General features: G+C 40.0%; 1 protein-coding gene across 1 annotated transcript in view; it reads right to left on the bottom strand.

Annotated features, from left to right (window-relative positions):
* Gda (guanine deaminase) overlaps positions 1-16,790 on the bottom strand; it is a 61,651-nt gene that overhangs the window by 8,355 nt on the left and 36,506 nt on the right. The window contains exons 6-11 of the mRNA XM_057778269.1: positions 14,823-14,850; positions 12,992-13,099; positions 10,079-10,186; positions 6,780-6,877; positions 3,995-4,062; positions 432-578 (exon numbers count right to left, since the gene is read on the bottom strand). Coding sequence (XP_057634252.1) covers positions 432-578; positions 3,995-4,062; positions 6,780-6,877; positions 10,079-10,186; positions 12,992-13,099; positions 14,823-14,850 — 557 coding nt within the window. The remainder of the gene's footprint in view (positions 1-431; positions 579-3,994; positions 4,063-6,779; positions 6,878-10,078; positions 10,187-12,991; positions 13,100-14,822; positions 14,851-16,790) is intronic.

The following is a 16,790-nucleotide window of genomic DNA, read 5'->3' as shown; positions in this document are numbered from 1 at the left end:
ATGAAATTGACAACAGTGATTGTGAGGACTGTGACAGCACACGAGCAGGGCGCTCACCACACTGCCCCATGGAAAGAATTCAACTAGCTTGGCAGTAACTTCTATCAACAGCATTATCACTTAAGAAGAGAAAGCACTTGACTCAATACAAGGGAGAATTATCTTGACTCATATGTATGTGGCTAGTGTAACTATTAATTAAAATAATCAATATGGCAACAGTGCATTAAGCAGTTGTCTACCGAAGAGTGAATTCATTGAAAGAATGGCGGATTCACTGCATGGCTATGCTTTGGGTGTACTATATGTCATATGTCAGTCATTAATATAGGATTTGCCTTAGTTCGCTATGGTGTACCTTTACATTATAGCCAAAGGCACACATTGGCATGGCTGTACATGACGTGAAAGACAAAGAAACTAGTCGTTACCTTGGCTTCCTCCAAGAGTGGCTAGTCTGAAGACTTCCTTGAGGGTGAGACTCTTCTCATTCACCTTATTAATTAAGAGGATATTGGAAACCATCACTGCCCTTCTGATGGCATCAAGCATGGAGTAGGAGTAACCACCAGCCACATCTGTGTAGGAAAGACAAAGCCCAAACAGTGACTTTATGAAGATGGATGGAATAACAGGTATATATGTTGCTTTCTTCCTCTGGTTTTAATGACAAACATACTATTTTTCTTTTTTTTTAAAAAAAAAGGTTTTCTTTTTCTAATATTTTATTTATTTATTATGTATACAATATTCTGTCTGTGTCTATGCCTGCAAGCCAGAAGAGGGCACCAGACCTCATTACAGATGGTTGTGAGCCACCATGTGGTTGCTGGGAATTGAACTCAGGACCTTTGGAAGAGCAGGCAATGCTCTTAACCTCTGAGCCATCTCTCCAGCCCCCAAACATTCTATTTTTCAATTTCTAAAAAGTTCTCATCTGTAAACATATAAGTATAAGCCAGCATTCAAATAAACTCAAAATTTGTCATTTGCATAAAAGCAGAAGTAGGGAGGAACAGAACAAGCAAGGAGGCATGAGAAGGGGGACAAATGAGAACAAGGTAAGTGACAATACGCACATCAAGACACTCTAACAAAATCCATTGCTTTGCTAATTTTTAAAAACCACCTTTCATTAAAATCAAATATATTTCAGAATTAGCTTCTAGGATTGCTCAAAACCTCACAAATCTTGTGACAACACAAAAGAACTGTCTTCTCTCACAGTTTTGGAAGTCAAAAGTCTAAGTATTGGCAGGGCTAGCTGAGGAGTGTGGCTCAGTGGCAGAGTGTATGGGGAGACTGTACAAGGCCAGGGCTTCAGACTTCAGCATCACTGACAGTGATGGCAAGGACCCCAGTTCTTTAGAAACTCCAGGAAACAAATCTGGATTTGTTCAGTCCAGCTCCTCACACCTCCTGGAGATCTTAGCTTATGGCAGTAACTCCAGTCTGTTCCATGTTCACATTGCCTTCTTCTCTTGGGTCTTTGTGGTTTTTCCTCTCTGTCTCTTATAAGTGTTGATCACTGAGCTCAGGAGCCATCCCATTTCAGAAAGAGTTCATCTTGCCAGCTTTACCTTAGTTCTATCTACAGAAACCTTTAGTCCTAATACAGCCATAGTTAAAAGTTCTGGTAGACTTCTTTTGGGGACTACAACCCAACCCACTATAACATCCACATGGCTAATAAAGATATATATATTTCTTAAACACTTAAGAAATTACACAGATATGGCTGTGAAAGGTTTATAATGTGGTTTAACATAAACTCACAATTACATACATTAAAGAAAATGTCCAAGTATTATTTCAACCTAGATGAAAGCTTTAGAAAATTAAATAGCAAATTTTTAAAACAATAATTCTTCAGAAAGCTTTATAATGAACATAACTTTTGGAAACTTAGTACAATAAATAACCAGAACTGATATGGGCAGCATTTCCATACTGGTTGGCATCACTGAATGAGAAATGAGAGTTTTAGTGACTCAGATTAAACCTCTAGTCATAATTAATTGAAACACTGCCTTTGGCAGGAACAAATGCACGTTATGAAATGAGTTTATGCAAAGTCAAGTAAGATAGCATGTTTTATTGGAGAGTACATTTTATAGTTAATCAAACATCCACTGTAGTTTTAAATGTTCCTGTCATTTCTGGTAAGCCTATATGATTATTATTGCCTATGAAGACTGAAATTATCTAAAGTAATTGGTTATTTAGTAGCAATTCTGGATTGCAGCTGAATTTTATGTTCAGCCATTTTATATGTCCTTAGGTAAACTTGCATGGAGTTTTTTTTTTTTTTTTAATAGAGTGCTTTTCTGCCAGGCGGTGGTGGCGCACACCTTTAATCCCAGCACTCGGGAGGCAGAGGCAGGCGGATCTCTGTGAGTTCGAGACCAACCTGGTCTATAGAGCTAGTTCCAGGACAGGCTCCAAAGCCACAGAGAAAACCCTGTCTCGAAAAACCAAAAAAAAAAAAAAAAAAAAAAAAAAAAAGAATTTTAGTTTGGGGGGTTGTAGATTACAGGCTGGTTTTTCTTTGCTTTATGTCTAAAAGCCACTTATGAGTGAGTACACATTATATTTGTCTTTTGGGGTATGGGTTACCTCACTCAATATGTTTTTTTTTTCTAGATCCATCCATTTGCCTGCAAATTTCAGAGAACCTAAACAACAAAGAGGACCCAAGAGAGATATACATGGATCTACATAGGAAGGAGAATAAGACAAGATCTCTTGAATAAATAAATTGGGAGCATGGGGGTCACAGGAGAGGGTAGAAGGGGAAAAAAGGGGAGGAAAGGAGAGAAGTACAGAAAAATACATAGCTCAATAAAAACAATAAAAAAGACTTCTGAGATAGAAACAGAATTTAGGGAAACACTACCGAAATGTTTTTGTAAAAATGAAAAATAAAGAAATATATAGTTATGGCTAGGCATCATTGAGAAACAATGATTTAACAAGGGCAGAGGGTAGCAAGGTGGAAGAGCTGGCTCTGGTAGTGTGAGTGCAGGTGATCTGGATCTGAGGCCTTGAGAACAAGAGAACTGATTCCACTTCTTGCTGCCTGCTGCATTGGGCGAGTTACCCGGGGCAGTACGGGAGAGCTCACCCAGGTGGTAGTCATGAGGGAAAACTGGCAAATTAACCAACAAACCCAGCTACCACCCAGGTCCAGAAGCAGCGCTATGATTAAGCCCACCCAATATCCACCTCATCTATGAACCTGTTAGAGCATGTGAAGGGGCTGGACCTGCAAATCCAAAACTGCAGGACCTCCACCAACACAGGACAGCAACAGATATTCAAGAGGAGTCCCAGTGGGGTCCAGCATCGACAGTTGCAGCAGAAGCCAGAGGCCTTGAACCAGACCGATGACTCATTGCAATGAAGACTCACCAGTAAAGAGGAATGAACTAAAGGGTATACTGTGTGACTCACTGGGACACGCTACAGAATCTCGTGTGTGTGTGTGTGTGTCTGTTGGTTTTCAGTTGTTCTTTTAAATTTTGATTATTTCTATGGATGGGAAGATTGCTAGGGCAGAGGGTGGATGTAAGAGGACAGGGAGATGAGTGGATTGGGATGCATAATGTGAAATCCACAAAGAATCCATAAAATGTTAAAAAAAAAAAAGAATTTGTTTTATTTTAAATTATATGTCTATGTGAGAGTTTGTGCATGTGAATGCAAGTGTTTGTGCATGCCAGAAGAAGATGTTAGGTCCCCTGGAGCTGGATAAGGCAGTTGTGAGCTGTTAGACATGAGTGCCCAGCTTAGAAACAATGAACAGGGAAAATGGCCTTGAGAGGAGGGGGTAATGACTTCCAAACTTCTCCCTCTTTGGTTGCTGTTTCTTATTAAGACACCCATCACTAGCAACCAATAAAGCACACGTTCCTTAAGCACAGCCCAAATATCTACAAATCAGCTATATCAGAATGGTGATTTATCAGTTCAGCTCCAGATGATGGCTGCTTACCTGTTCCCAGCCCTATCTTCACATTACACTTCAGGACTTCAAGCACATTCAGTAAGCCACTGCTCAGCCTGGAGAGAAAGAAAATGCAAGAACAAAGACATCCGAGTGACTTAACAGCATACAGGCACTGTCAAAAACAGCTATAGTACTAAAAACTCTGATTCTCATCCTAAGCCTAAGGCCAACAGTCAGTCAGATCAGGTCAGAAAAGTGGTGGAGCAGTGAAGACCATAAAAAGCTGCTTCCTTCTTCCTGACCTGAGGTCACTCTTGCAAGGGTTCAAATTAGCAAGGAAGGTGGAGGGCGGGAAACTACATGGAAAATTAGAATTAAGAATTAAGCTTGGTACTTAGTCTGTGAATCTAATAGAGCTGTAAGTTTTCTAGCCAACTCCTTCTTCATGATAGAAAATATAAATTAGAAAGCAACACATTCCTCTATATCCAAAACAATGCATTACCCAAAAGAGAAGCAATTTCTATTAAAGTACAAAAATAATAGCCCAGTGTATGATGCTTTGGGCCTCAGAAGTGGGCTCAAAAATCAGAGCATCTCTCTGATCTCCTCCCCTCAAGTCTCCAAACCATCTCAACCAGAATTTCTCAGGCTATGGTCTAACTCAGTGGTAGAGTGCTTACTAAGCATGCATAGGGTCCTAGTTTGCCCCAAAAGCAATAAAATAACCAAAATGTCTGCCCTTTTTTCCCTATGCCAGCCACAAATCTTGATGAGATTATTCTAATCCTCCATCCTTATGTCTTATGTTGGCCAGGAAGGAGTCTTCCAGACATATTTTGTTTGATAGACAGTCATAAGATTCTATGTTGGAAGAGGTCCTGCCCTGTTCACAGAAGGAAAACAATATGACACAATGATCAAGATCTGAAGATGCCCTCCCTGGTATCCCAACTTAATGACTTGGCATTAGATCAAAGCCTCTTTGTCCAATTACATTTCTGTGTGGTTGCCATGCTCCATCTCATCAAAGCATCAAAATACAGGAGAGCTCTCTGTGCCCATTGGCCTTCATTTAACAGTCCTGTGCACATAAAACTCTGAGGAAGCACTTTGCTGGGCTTTTCTCTCATTGATGTGTCTTATTTTAGAAGGTTGACGATGACATTATGACTGGTAAGGAAAGGTACTCTTCCTTCATGTTTTTCTTCCTCACTGCTTACAAGGTCAAAGATGAGACAACTAAAGAGGATGAGAGCATTGAAATGGGGGTCTGAGAGTACAGATGCTGCTTCCAAGGATAACAGCCTAGGAGAGAGGGCTCCCCATCTGAATTTTGGACCTCATCATCTTCATCCCATTTGATCCAGGGAAAGACAAAGGACAGCTATAACATGTAATTAGAAGTCCACGAAGACACAGTGACCAAATGGCTGTGCTCAAGGATGCGCTAAACTATAATTTCAAAGCCCCAATGTGCATGAGGAAAACCTGAAACTCTTGAAGGTCAGCATTTATTTGAACAGCCAGATCATGTTTTAATTTAGAGGGTATTTTACTGTTCATCCAGGGAATATTAAATTGTTGTCCTTAGGCTGCAATTCAGGCCACCAAGTCATATGCATTTACTTTCTGTTTCAAAACTCAGGGTCTTCTGAGACCTTTCAAACAGCTAGAGAAATGTCCTGTGTGTCCAGGAGTCCTTCTGGCATTGCCGTGAACACACATCTGTGCCATTAACGAAGTCCCTGAGCTTGCTAATACCTCCAGCTCTTTGCTGAGGTGTGCTACTCACTTCTGCTCTGTTCCTGTTGGGAGACAGTCAAAAGGGATGCTCCTCCATAGTCATCCCAGCCCTTCTGCCATTGCTGAGAGTTTGTTACCGTCCCTGTGTCAACACTTCTTGAGAGTCTTGAAGAATTAGACTCCAGGTCCCACTGTGGTAACTGGTTTGATGTTATTCACTTCTGTCCTGTGTGTCAGACCCCCCAGGAGTACTCTCTAAGACCAGCAATCATCCAAATACACTATTTGCACAACTCTTAAGTTTCTAACCCAGCATCTACAGACTAGATCACATTATCCACAAGTTCCCTAAACTTAGACACGACATTTTTCTATCTATGGACCTTTTGCTTTTGCTGGAGATATAAGCCATAACTTTCAACTGAATCATTCATGAATTCATAACCTTTGGGAAGGTTAAGGACACTGGATGGTGGCACACACCTTACAGGCTTATCTCTGTGAGTTCAAGGTCAGCCTCTTCTACAGAAGTGAGTTCTAGGACAAACCAGAGTGGCTTCACAGAGAAACCCTGTCTTGAAAACTAAACAAAGAAAACTAACATATAAAAAAGATTAAGGACATGTTTCAAATAAAGCTTTCATATTCTGGGAATTAAATAAGAGTAAATCTCTTCAGGGTTTTCCTATATGAGCTATGTCTCAACACATTCAGCAGTGTGACCAAGAGCTTTACAGCTGTAACTCCCTTCTAAACTCTGGGGCACACTATGCCCCTGGGATATGCGTTCTTACAGTTCTCAGCTGTAAAACCTGACTGAATGTTATTGATTTTAAACTCTGTTCTACTTCCCCTTGCTGCGTGTGTGTGCAAGTTAGAGATTTTCAGAGATGCGGAACTCTGCAGCAATGCCCTCTTTCAAAGGCCTTCTTTCTTTACCTTAGCACAGGGGAGCCTTCATCTACCTGGTTCCTTCTCCACTCAAACCCAGTATAGAAACAGACCCTAGAAGAAGAAACTGAGAAAACAGAAAATGCCCATCTACGCTACGTATCAATAATCTATCAAGCAATTGTGTACTTACGATAAGTTTGAGTTGGGACAATGTGCAATGGACGCTCCTCGTTCATTGAAGATGTTGAGTTCCTCTTCAGAAAGGTAACAACCATGTGCCATGACTGTCTAGAGAGAAGAATAGCCAGCATGGAATTTCCCGCTAAAAATGCTTGTACAAATACTCATGGCTATGTACTATAAGAAGGTACAGAAGCAACAGCTTGGCTACAGTGGTCTTTGCAAAGACTGTTGCTATTATTTGAAAGGACAAAAATCCCTGCATCAAATACACATTAAAAGGTCTCAACAAATTTGTACATTTTAATGATTTGTTTGTTTGTTTATTGTAGTGCTGGTAATCGAATCCAGTACCGTACCACTCCTTGCCCGGGCTCTTGATTTTGATTCTTTTGGCTGATTTACAATACAGTACAGGATCAGTCGGCTCATCCATGGCATAGGAAATCCAGCCAAAGTGAACACATTACAATTTTTATTATCTCTGCTATAGAAAATTTTCAAGTTGCTTTCTTTTCTAAATCTATATGATGTGCCTCCAGTAGGCTGATGCTTGTCTGTATTCCAATCAGGACGTTCAGAAAGTCCATGGAAGCTGTAAATGTGATTTTGTAAAGAACTATGGGTTATAGAACCAATAAAAGTTGTGGACAACAACAACAACAAAAAAAAAGAAGAGTTAAATTTCTGCATTGACTGTGCTCCAAAGTGAACTTTTAGATCCACTACGTGAAGATCCAGGTGAGAGAGATCATAGCATGAAAAACAGGGGCAAAGGCTGTCTGATTTGTGTTTTGAAATTTTTTTAGAGCCTGCTATGACAATAGGACTAACATTCCAGGTTAATGACAATTGAATTTGAGAGAAGAAATGCTGTGTCTTTGATAAACATGATCTAAATTTGTTTAAAGAGCTTGTGAACAGGTTAAGCACACCTGTCAATGCATCATGTATGTTATTTTGGGTTTGCAATTGTTCACAGGTGTGGATATATATAAAACATATTTAGACTCCAAAACAATTTCTTTACATTGAGAACAATGATTTGATCTTTAAAGAACTGTGATCTATTCACTTTAAGAAATGGGCCTCAGAAGAAGAGGAGCATTCTAGTAACCTCTTAAAGCTTAAAAAATGAGTGCAAATGACAGAAATTGCTCTCCAATGAGATTAGTTGCTAACAGACTGTAAAGAGTTCTGTAGTTCTATTGTTTTTTGAGCTTCATATACTTTGCCTTTTCATTCCATATGTCTTCCTTGAGTCATGCTCTAATCTTTAAACACAATGTGTGCCTAGGTATTTTTTTCATGGAATAATAATGAATGAATCAGCTTTATTCACTATGTGCCTGTTTGGCTGTTGAAAGAATTTTTCCTCCCAAGCTAGGAGTTTAATTCCTTCTTCTTTATGTTTTAATACCTAGAATGCTTTCCTCTTTTATGAGCTATGAAATGTTGAAAGACAAGGTCTCACAATTTTAAATCTATTTTTTGTATTACTGTAATACACTTTTCATTAGTTTAAAAGGGTACATTTTTCAGGTTGTGACATATAATTGAAATAAATATCATATTTAATAATCTAAAAAAAAAAGAACTATGGGTTAATTGTTGTAGATGGTTTGTTTTGGAGATGGGATCTTTATATAGCTAAGGCTGGCCTTGAACGATAGAGCCCAAGCTGACCTCACACTCATAATTTTTTTGCCTCAGCCTCTGGAATGCTGTTGGGAGTTTTGGCACAAGTCACCATATCTGAAAGAATTCTTCTTTATTTCTGTTACTAGTTTTAATACAGTCCCCCATGGCTCTTGACATGGACATGAAATCAGGATACATCATATCATAACAGCTTTTAGTTAAGGAGGTAAACTTTATTTAAGAAAGTAGGTTCGAGGTCAGCCTGGTCTACAAAGGGAGTTCCAGGACTCCAAAGCTACAGAGAAACCCTGTCTCGAAAAAAAAAAAAAACCAAAAACCAAAAAAAAAAGAAAGTAGGTACCACACATTTGAAACCTCTCTAAATTCTCATCCTGGTAAGATTTGTGGGTTTCCAAGCAACATTTAACTCTTTTTTTTACTTTAATATAAAATTTTTTTTACTTTAATATAAAATCTATACTCAATTGCTTTCTCCTTTGGGAGGCATAGTTCAACAGGCAAAAATTATTATTCAAATAAAACTTTCTCACCTTTGCACAAATAAGATTAACATGAAAATTTAAGGTTAATTTATTAATCATATGGTAATGTATGCAAAGGAGGATCAAACTTCCTATGTAAAACTTACATTATTTATGCAAAGTATTAACCTTTCCAATCGCTGGCACTCCTATCTCCTTTTGTGTAGTCAGTAAGAAACAACTTGCTGCATGCAGTAAACTCTCAAGGTAGCGTGTTCATTTCACAGAAAGCCAAGGCCAAAGGGTATATTGCTTTAATGAGGTCTCTTGCTACTCACATTAATTTTAATTAATTATAGAGGTGATAGATACTCAATTCCTAAACCTCAGAGTTTAAAAAGTTGCTTTTAACATTCTGTGTGTATCTCTGGGCAGGTTTTAAGTGTGAAAACTCACATGTACACACAGGTACTTGCATGTTCTACTGTATTGAATGTTCTTCTGTGGAAGCATGCATATTTGATCTTTCTGCACACTGAATGGAATTCTCACTATGTAGATTCTATGATTTAACCAATTCCTTGGGGATAGTTATTTCCAACCTTTCCTGTGTTATCAGCACACCCATTTTTACAGCCTTTAAAGAATTATCCTTGGAAATGGGTCTGCTGACTCAAAGAAAAGCCCACTGATATACTAACTGCGAAAGCATCATTGGAAAAAAGGCCATTCTTACCATCCAATGAAATTTTAGATTTAAGGATAGGTATGAAACATCAGGCCCACAAGTATTAACACACACACACACACACACACACACACACATATATAGACATACACATATAGATGATAGATACACACATACCATGCACACACATGTATCTACACACATGTGTACATACAAACATATACATACGTAGACACAAACACATATATAGTCACATACATATATCGATGCACACACAAACACATGTGTACACACAAACACAAACATGAACATATAGACACATACATACACCTACAAATACACACATACATGCGTATACCCAAAACACACACACACACACTGGGTTTACTCTAGTTTAGAAAATGCATGTGTACTGAAAAACGGTGATTACTTCTGAGATTCTGAAATTTAAAGGGTGCCACTGACTTTATATACATTATATCATGATACTGAATTTACCTTGTTTGTCAGGAGATTATTTTTATCATAGACATCTGTGTAGCTTTTGTAGCCAGGGTATAAGTTTTTCACAACTTCAACTTCTTCACGTGTTTCACTTATATGGCTCTGCAAACAAATAAATATTGTTTTCACTTTTTTGTAAAATATTTAACATTATATCTTCTATCTCAACATGCCATTGCTAGTTTCTGCTTGCTGAACTTGCTGATATGGGAGACTATAGATGAAAACATTAAACTCTGTACTTGGGTTTAATTTTAAATGATTATATGCATCCTCTATACCAATATACATGACAAAAAAACTAAATATCCCGAGCATGGCTCCGTGTGTGTGTGTGTGTGTGTGTGTGTGTGTGTGTGTGATGAGAGAGAGAGAGAGAGAGAGAGAGAGAGAGAGAGAGAGAGAGAGAGAGAGAGATCTTTCCCTAAAGTCTTGAAACTCTAATCTATTGCAAGAACAAACGTAAGTACTTTCAAAGAGCACCCAGTGCTTGGCTTGCAGCAACCTGCATATAAGAATTCAGTGACCATCTGAAGATGAATCCATGGGTCACTCAGAAAGAGACTAAAATCTGAACAAAGAACCGAATTCTGAGCCTAGTTATATGTCCTAGCAAGTCAGTTCTCTTCTGTGAGCTTCCATCTCTCATCACGCACTTAAAGCGTTGGGCTAGTTAAGTAATTTTCCATCTCTCATGCAGATGTCTTAGTCAGATTTCAGGTGTGAAATTTTACAGAACTCCATGTATTGGAGGCAGGAGGAAGACTAGGCTCAGGGCCTGACCTCAGTCTGCCTCTTTTTTTTGGCTTTCTAAATGATGTTTTCACACTAATGTGCGAATGACAGCTGAAGAACCCCACTTTCATCAGGAAGGAGCTCATGGGAGATCACACACAACCCAAGTGAGTCTGAGGCAGCCACACCAACCTTTCATGGGGGCACCTGAAATCTGAGGGGACACAAAGCGTCTTGCACTGGAAGCTACCTAAGGTCTCTAGAAAAAAAATCATTTCAGACCCAGGGTGATGGGAGTAGATCGTGGGAACAATTCTCGAGCCAACAAACTCTTGCAAAACAACTCTGCCAAGCCTCTTTTCCGTGCTAAGAAGAGACATGGCAAGATAAAAGAAAAAGTGAGCAACGACTCCAACCAGTGCTGCACCAATGTCAAACTCTAACCATAGTCAGGACTAAATTCCAGTCCTTCAATGAAATGCATGGGTGTAGCACAAGAGGAAGAACAACCAGGTGGTTTGATTGGATAATACAAATAAATGCATATCATCCATCCCTCTAATCAGAGCTCATCTCCTGTTTCCTAAAATGTCTGTGAGCTAGATTTCTAGCCAAGGACAACCTTGCACTTCTGATTCTTCCACCTCCATCTCCTGAGTGTTGTGTCCCATGCACAGGTTATGCTGGGGATCAACCTCAGGGTTTCAGGGTTTGCATGCTAGGCAAGCGCTCTGTCAATGGCATTGCACCTCCAGCCAAAAAAAAACAGACTTTCAACATGTCTTTTTCATTTATTTTTATGTAGCTTTTAATATCATTTGCATCTTCCTTCCTTCCTTTCTTCTTTTCTTTTCTCTTCCTTCCCTCTTTTCTTTCTTTCTTTCTTTCTTTCTTTCTTTCTTTCTTTCTTTCTTTCTTTCTTTCTTTCTTTCTTTCTTTCTTTCTTAGAATAAACCATGCTGTTCCCAAAGTGGAAACATTATCTAAATTTGGAATTGTATCACCATAGCATAACTGTGGGGGACTGAATCCAAAGTCCAAATATCAGAAGCCACAAACAATAATCATGGGGAAGACACACTAATGGGTCCTATGAACATACATTTTAAAAATAAATAAATAAATAAATGAAAGCAAGGGATCAATATGTTGCCTCACCCCAACTTTCTGTTCCCTCTAAGACTGTCATCTCTGAAAGAGGAGAAATTTTAATGCTGTGTGTAATTAAGCTCGAGTGGGGGAGGGGCGCTCCTAATTTTAGCCCAGCTGTGAGATTTTAAAAGTATTTTATTGCTAAATTGCAACAACTTAATGATAAAGGGCGATATACTTTTTGTTCCTGACTTTAAATTAAGACGCTCAGAACAAAAGGATTTTAAATGCACTTTCGTAAGGTAGAAATTAAGTTCTTTTTCCTTTTCAAATAATAATTGGTTCCTCTACAAATGAAGGTCTAGAACACCAGGAAAGCATCAAACAAAAGTAGGAAGGAAATGTGTTAAAACTATTGTACCAAAAATGGGTAGTCTGACATTGATTGACCTTGCTATCCTTTATAAAGCTGCCTTGGCCTGTCTAAGACGGATCAGAGAACATGGAGGATAGAACAACTTCAGGCTCATGACCCACAAAACTGACAACTGGACTAGGTGACATTAGTCAGGGTGCCTCCTGGTGATGTCAGACAGAGAGCTTCCTTCCTGGAGACATCAGTCAGGGCACTTCCTGCCCTGAAATTTTTGACTCTAGGAGATTTCAAGAGGTGAACTACAGGTTATTAGAGATGGCTTGAAGGCAATGAGAGATCTTGCAGGTGTTAAATATATTTTCTAACACGATCTCTCTGCTGATGCAAAATTCCCAATCAAGCCAAATCAAAACAAACCAAATTAAAAGATATCCAGGTTTAATTGGACTACTGCACTCTCGGGTGGCCCCAAGGGGAATTGGAAAGCTGCCAACGGGGGGGGGGGGGGAGAACGACATGTGTTTATTTTGGGGGAAGCAGTTTAAGTAGCCTGGGGGAGTGGTCTTGACCTTTTCTGGGAAAGGGTCAAAGTTCGGTGGGTTACCTTGACCCTCCTCAGGTCAAGGGGCCTCCAAAGATGGAGGCTGGAGACTGGGATTTACAGCAGGTATAGACAGAGGCACAAACCAAAGAAAAATGCCTACCTGGATGTGCAGATCATGGGTCTTGGCGATGTTGCCAAGTTTACTCATCAGGTTCTCCGTGCAGGAAAGGGAAAAGCGCGGGGTCACTATGGGTTTCACCCTTGAGTACTGGACATAATAAAAGAAATTCGTGAGGAAAATATGGAGATCATGAACATATCACACATTCCACAACAAGGATTTTGCGGTTTTAATAGTGAGAGAAAGCCCCAATTTCAGGTAGACAGAGGTTCTAGGTTCCAAAAAACAATTTATGAGTGAGAACAGCACTTTCTAAAGCATCAAGTTCACAGAAGAAAATGCTATCACTAATGAGAAGCATTCCCTTCTCGTTACCTCAGATAAGACCTGGGGTTGAGGCACCACGTGTGAGGGGGTGACTTTTTCCCTGCCTGTATATTGAGGAGGCCCCCCCAAACTCATATTGGGTGAAGGTTCTTGATTAATAGTGCTATGGGGAGGTGGTAGAACCTTTAGAAGGTAGAATCAACTAGAAGGAAGTCAACTATGGCTTCCTGGTAGCCATGAGGTAGACAGTTACCATCTGACTGAAATTTCTGCCATTGTGTTCTGCCTAACTATAGGCCTAAAAGCTACCAGGCCAAGCGATCATAGACTAAAACTGTCCAAAACAATGAGTCAAAGCAGACCTTTGTTTCTAATAAGCTACTTACTTTGAGTATTTTGTTACTGTGACAGACAGCTGGCTAACACACTAAAAGCTTAGTGAACTCGGGATGGAATTCACATACCTGACTAAACTTGGGTTCCATGCTGCACATAGACAAAGGGCACGGGAACCAAAGAGAGGTGCACACAACATCCCTGGAGTTGTAAACATAGTGTGTGCAGCACAATTTAATAGTGAATAATCAAATCCACTAAAAGCAGATCATTGTTTCTGACTACAAAACTGTGCTTACAAACACCCAGAGAGGTCGAAAGATAGTGTCCAACAAGTTTTTCCTGGAAAGCAAAAACCAGAAGTTCCCATGAATTTGACCTTTTCAGCTTGCACATTCAAATGAGAGCACGCAGTATTCCTCTTCTGAACTGGGTTTATTCAATTTAACATAATATACTCCGGATTCATCTGTGCTGTCTCAAATAGCAAGATGGTTCTTACAAATGAATAGTATCCCATTATACATGCGTGTGTGTGTACATATGTACTCATGGGATATGGGAGACATATTTAGATTGTGTACATATCCCACTTGTATGCATATATGTATATACAAAATGTACGTATAGTTTTCTTGTGTAAACGTACAATGTAAAACTGAATGGAATGAGTTTTCTTTATCTGTTCATCCATAGACTCCTAGGTTGTTCCCATATTTGAGGCTATGGTGAACACAGCTGTGGTAGACGTAGGATGCATCCATCTCCCCAAGACACCCCACTTCGCTCCCTCTGATAGACACCCAGAAAGGCAATTTCTGGATCATGTGAAGCAATATTGATCAACAGGCACAAATTCTCAGTTATAAAATGAAAAGGTACCTAAGGCTCTTGTGCAGCCCTGCCAGTGCACATGTGAATGGATCTCACTGAGATCATCATCCGGCACTGGACACGTGCAACAAACCATCCCGCTTCACTCCCCGGTACTTAGTCTTTGCCAGACGTTTTCAATTAAAAAAATAAAACATCTGACCTCTCTGAGCTGAGCTATTGGGTACACTGTGTCAACAAGCGAAGGTTCTGGGGAAATGCCTCTTACGTAAAGACTAAGCCACAGTACACAGAGTAATCTATCTACTAATCTGCTGCAGAGGCTACAGCTAACAAAGCAACACTCCAGGTGAAAATTGAACAACGTACTTACTTTCCTCTGAAGCATCTCAGACACAAATCTGCAATCAAGGGACAAGTGCAAAGTTAGAAAAGTTAGCTACCTTCAAATCAATGTTGCAAAGGGGTGAGAACAGGATCCTTACATGTCCTGATTTTCATGCAAACATTTCTGACACCGCAGGTTTCATTAGGGATTAACAAGCAAAAATTACCCAGCTTTTCCTTTGACAGCAAAAGAGGGAGAGGAAAATCACAGGGAATATTGTCCCCTGGCATCTTGTGGGCCATTCTGAGCATCCACGCAGCCCCCAGGCTGTGCTAGTGGCTCCAAGTCTGTGTGATAGAGTTGCAGGGCACCGTGTTCTGTGGATGATGGGGCCATGGACTCTTGGGCACACACGAGCACTCAGGAGCCTTAGAGACTGTTCTTCTAATCTCCTCTTATGTGGAAGCTACTTATGCTCCCCGTGTCACCATCAGTCTCTGAGGACAGCGTCTGGCAGGAGGTGGATATTGGAGGGAGGCGGAAGTTGATGACAGGTGGCTACGAAGTGTATTTGGAATGGGAGAAGTCATGAACCTAGCACTTCTGCCTACTTGAACAGTGACGGCTGTCCGATGAAATGGTTATTTCTGTCCTAGCCAGTCGTTAGTTTTCTTCCTTCTGGTACTATGTGAGACCAAAGTGTGAACTGAGAGCCTGGGGACGTAGCTCTGTGATAGACACTTGCCAGGCATGAACAAAGCTCTTGGATCCATCTTCAGCCCCAGAGAAATTAATTGTGAATTAAGCTTAGGTGACCATAACAGCGGTTTGTGCAGGAGCTGATCGTATGGCCGGTGCTGAAGGTAGATGTGTGCCCCTCTTCCCATGACCATGCAGCAGCCTCTCACCTCAGCACTCCAGAGGAAACATACTTGAAGTGAGAGAATCCCAGAAAATAGAAACAAAGCTGAGATCTAAAGTTATGCCCCAAAAGAGTAAATCTGAAGAAATTTCTTCTGTGTATCTCTTGATGTGAAATACAAATATGATGAAATTCCTTGTTAAACAGTCAAGATATCATGGAAAACCATCAAATATCATGTAAAAAAAGTACTTAAATGATTAATAAGTTCCCCCAATGTTATATGAAATTGAACATAATGAAAACTCACGAAATAACTGTAATCAAAAACTATTGAGGGGGTTGTAGATATGATCCCAGTATTTCATACGCACTTATAAAAATGTCACAGTGAAAGCTACTACTTTGTGCAACTAATGTTTTTAAAGTAATTAAATGAGCAGAGCACCATACTTAACAAATCTGGCCTCCTGGGGAAGCCCTAGCCTAATACAGGAGAATAAAGAACCCTTCGTGTTTGGGGCTGAGAAGAAGGTGCAGTGGGTAGAATGCTGACTATGCAGGCATGGAGACCTGAATTTGAATCTCGGGGACCAATGCAAAAATAAGAAAGGAAGAAAGCGAAAAAGAAACAAAGAAAGAAAGAAAAAAAGAAAGAGAGAGAGAAACAAAGAAATAAGGAAGAAAGGAGAGGGGGAAGGGAGAGAGGGAGGGAGGGAGAGAGGGAGGGAAGAAATAAAAAGTTCTGCATGCTGCCAACCCCAGTGTTGGGGTGACATAACAGCCAGGTGGATGCTGGGAGTTTTAGCCCAGCTGAAAACTTGCAGTTCAGTGAGAGACCCTGTCTCAAAGGGGTAAGGTGGAGCGTGGCTGAGCAGTACACCCAGCATCCTCTTCTGGGCCCCACTGATGTGTGCACTAGTGCATGCCCCTGTGAACACAGACATGTGCAAACGTTGTGCACAAATAGACATTTTTAAAGGAACACACCAATTTTACAAAATGGTGACTCTGGCATCCTAGAAGAGGGACTTAATTCATTTTTTTTTTAACTTTAATTCTACATCTTAAGAAGACTCTAGAGGTTGCCGATACAGTTTAAGGTTCTTGAACTTTAAAAGAAATCTGTGTGGGGGCAAAAATGGGAGGAT

The sequence above is a fragment of the Chionomys nivalis genome, chromosome 8 (genome assembly GCF_950005125.1).
Source record: "Chionomys nivalis chromosome 8, mChiNiv1.1, whole genome shotgun sequence".
NCBI classification, from domain to species: domain Eukaryota; kingdom Metazoa; phylum Chordata; class Mammalia; order Rodentia; family Cricetidae; genus Chionomys; species Chionomys nivalis.
This window is presented reverse-complemented; position numbering and strand designations above follow the sequence as displayed.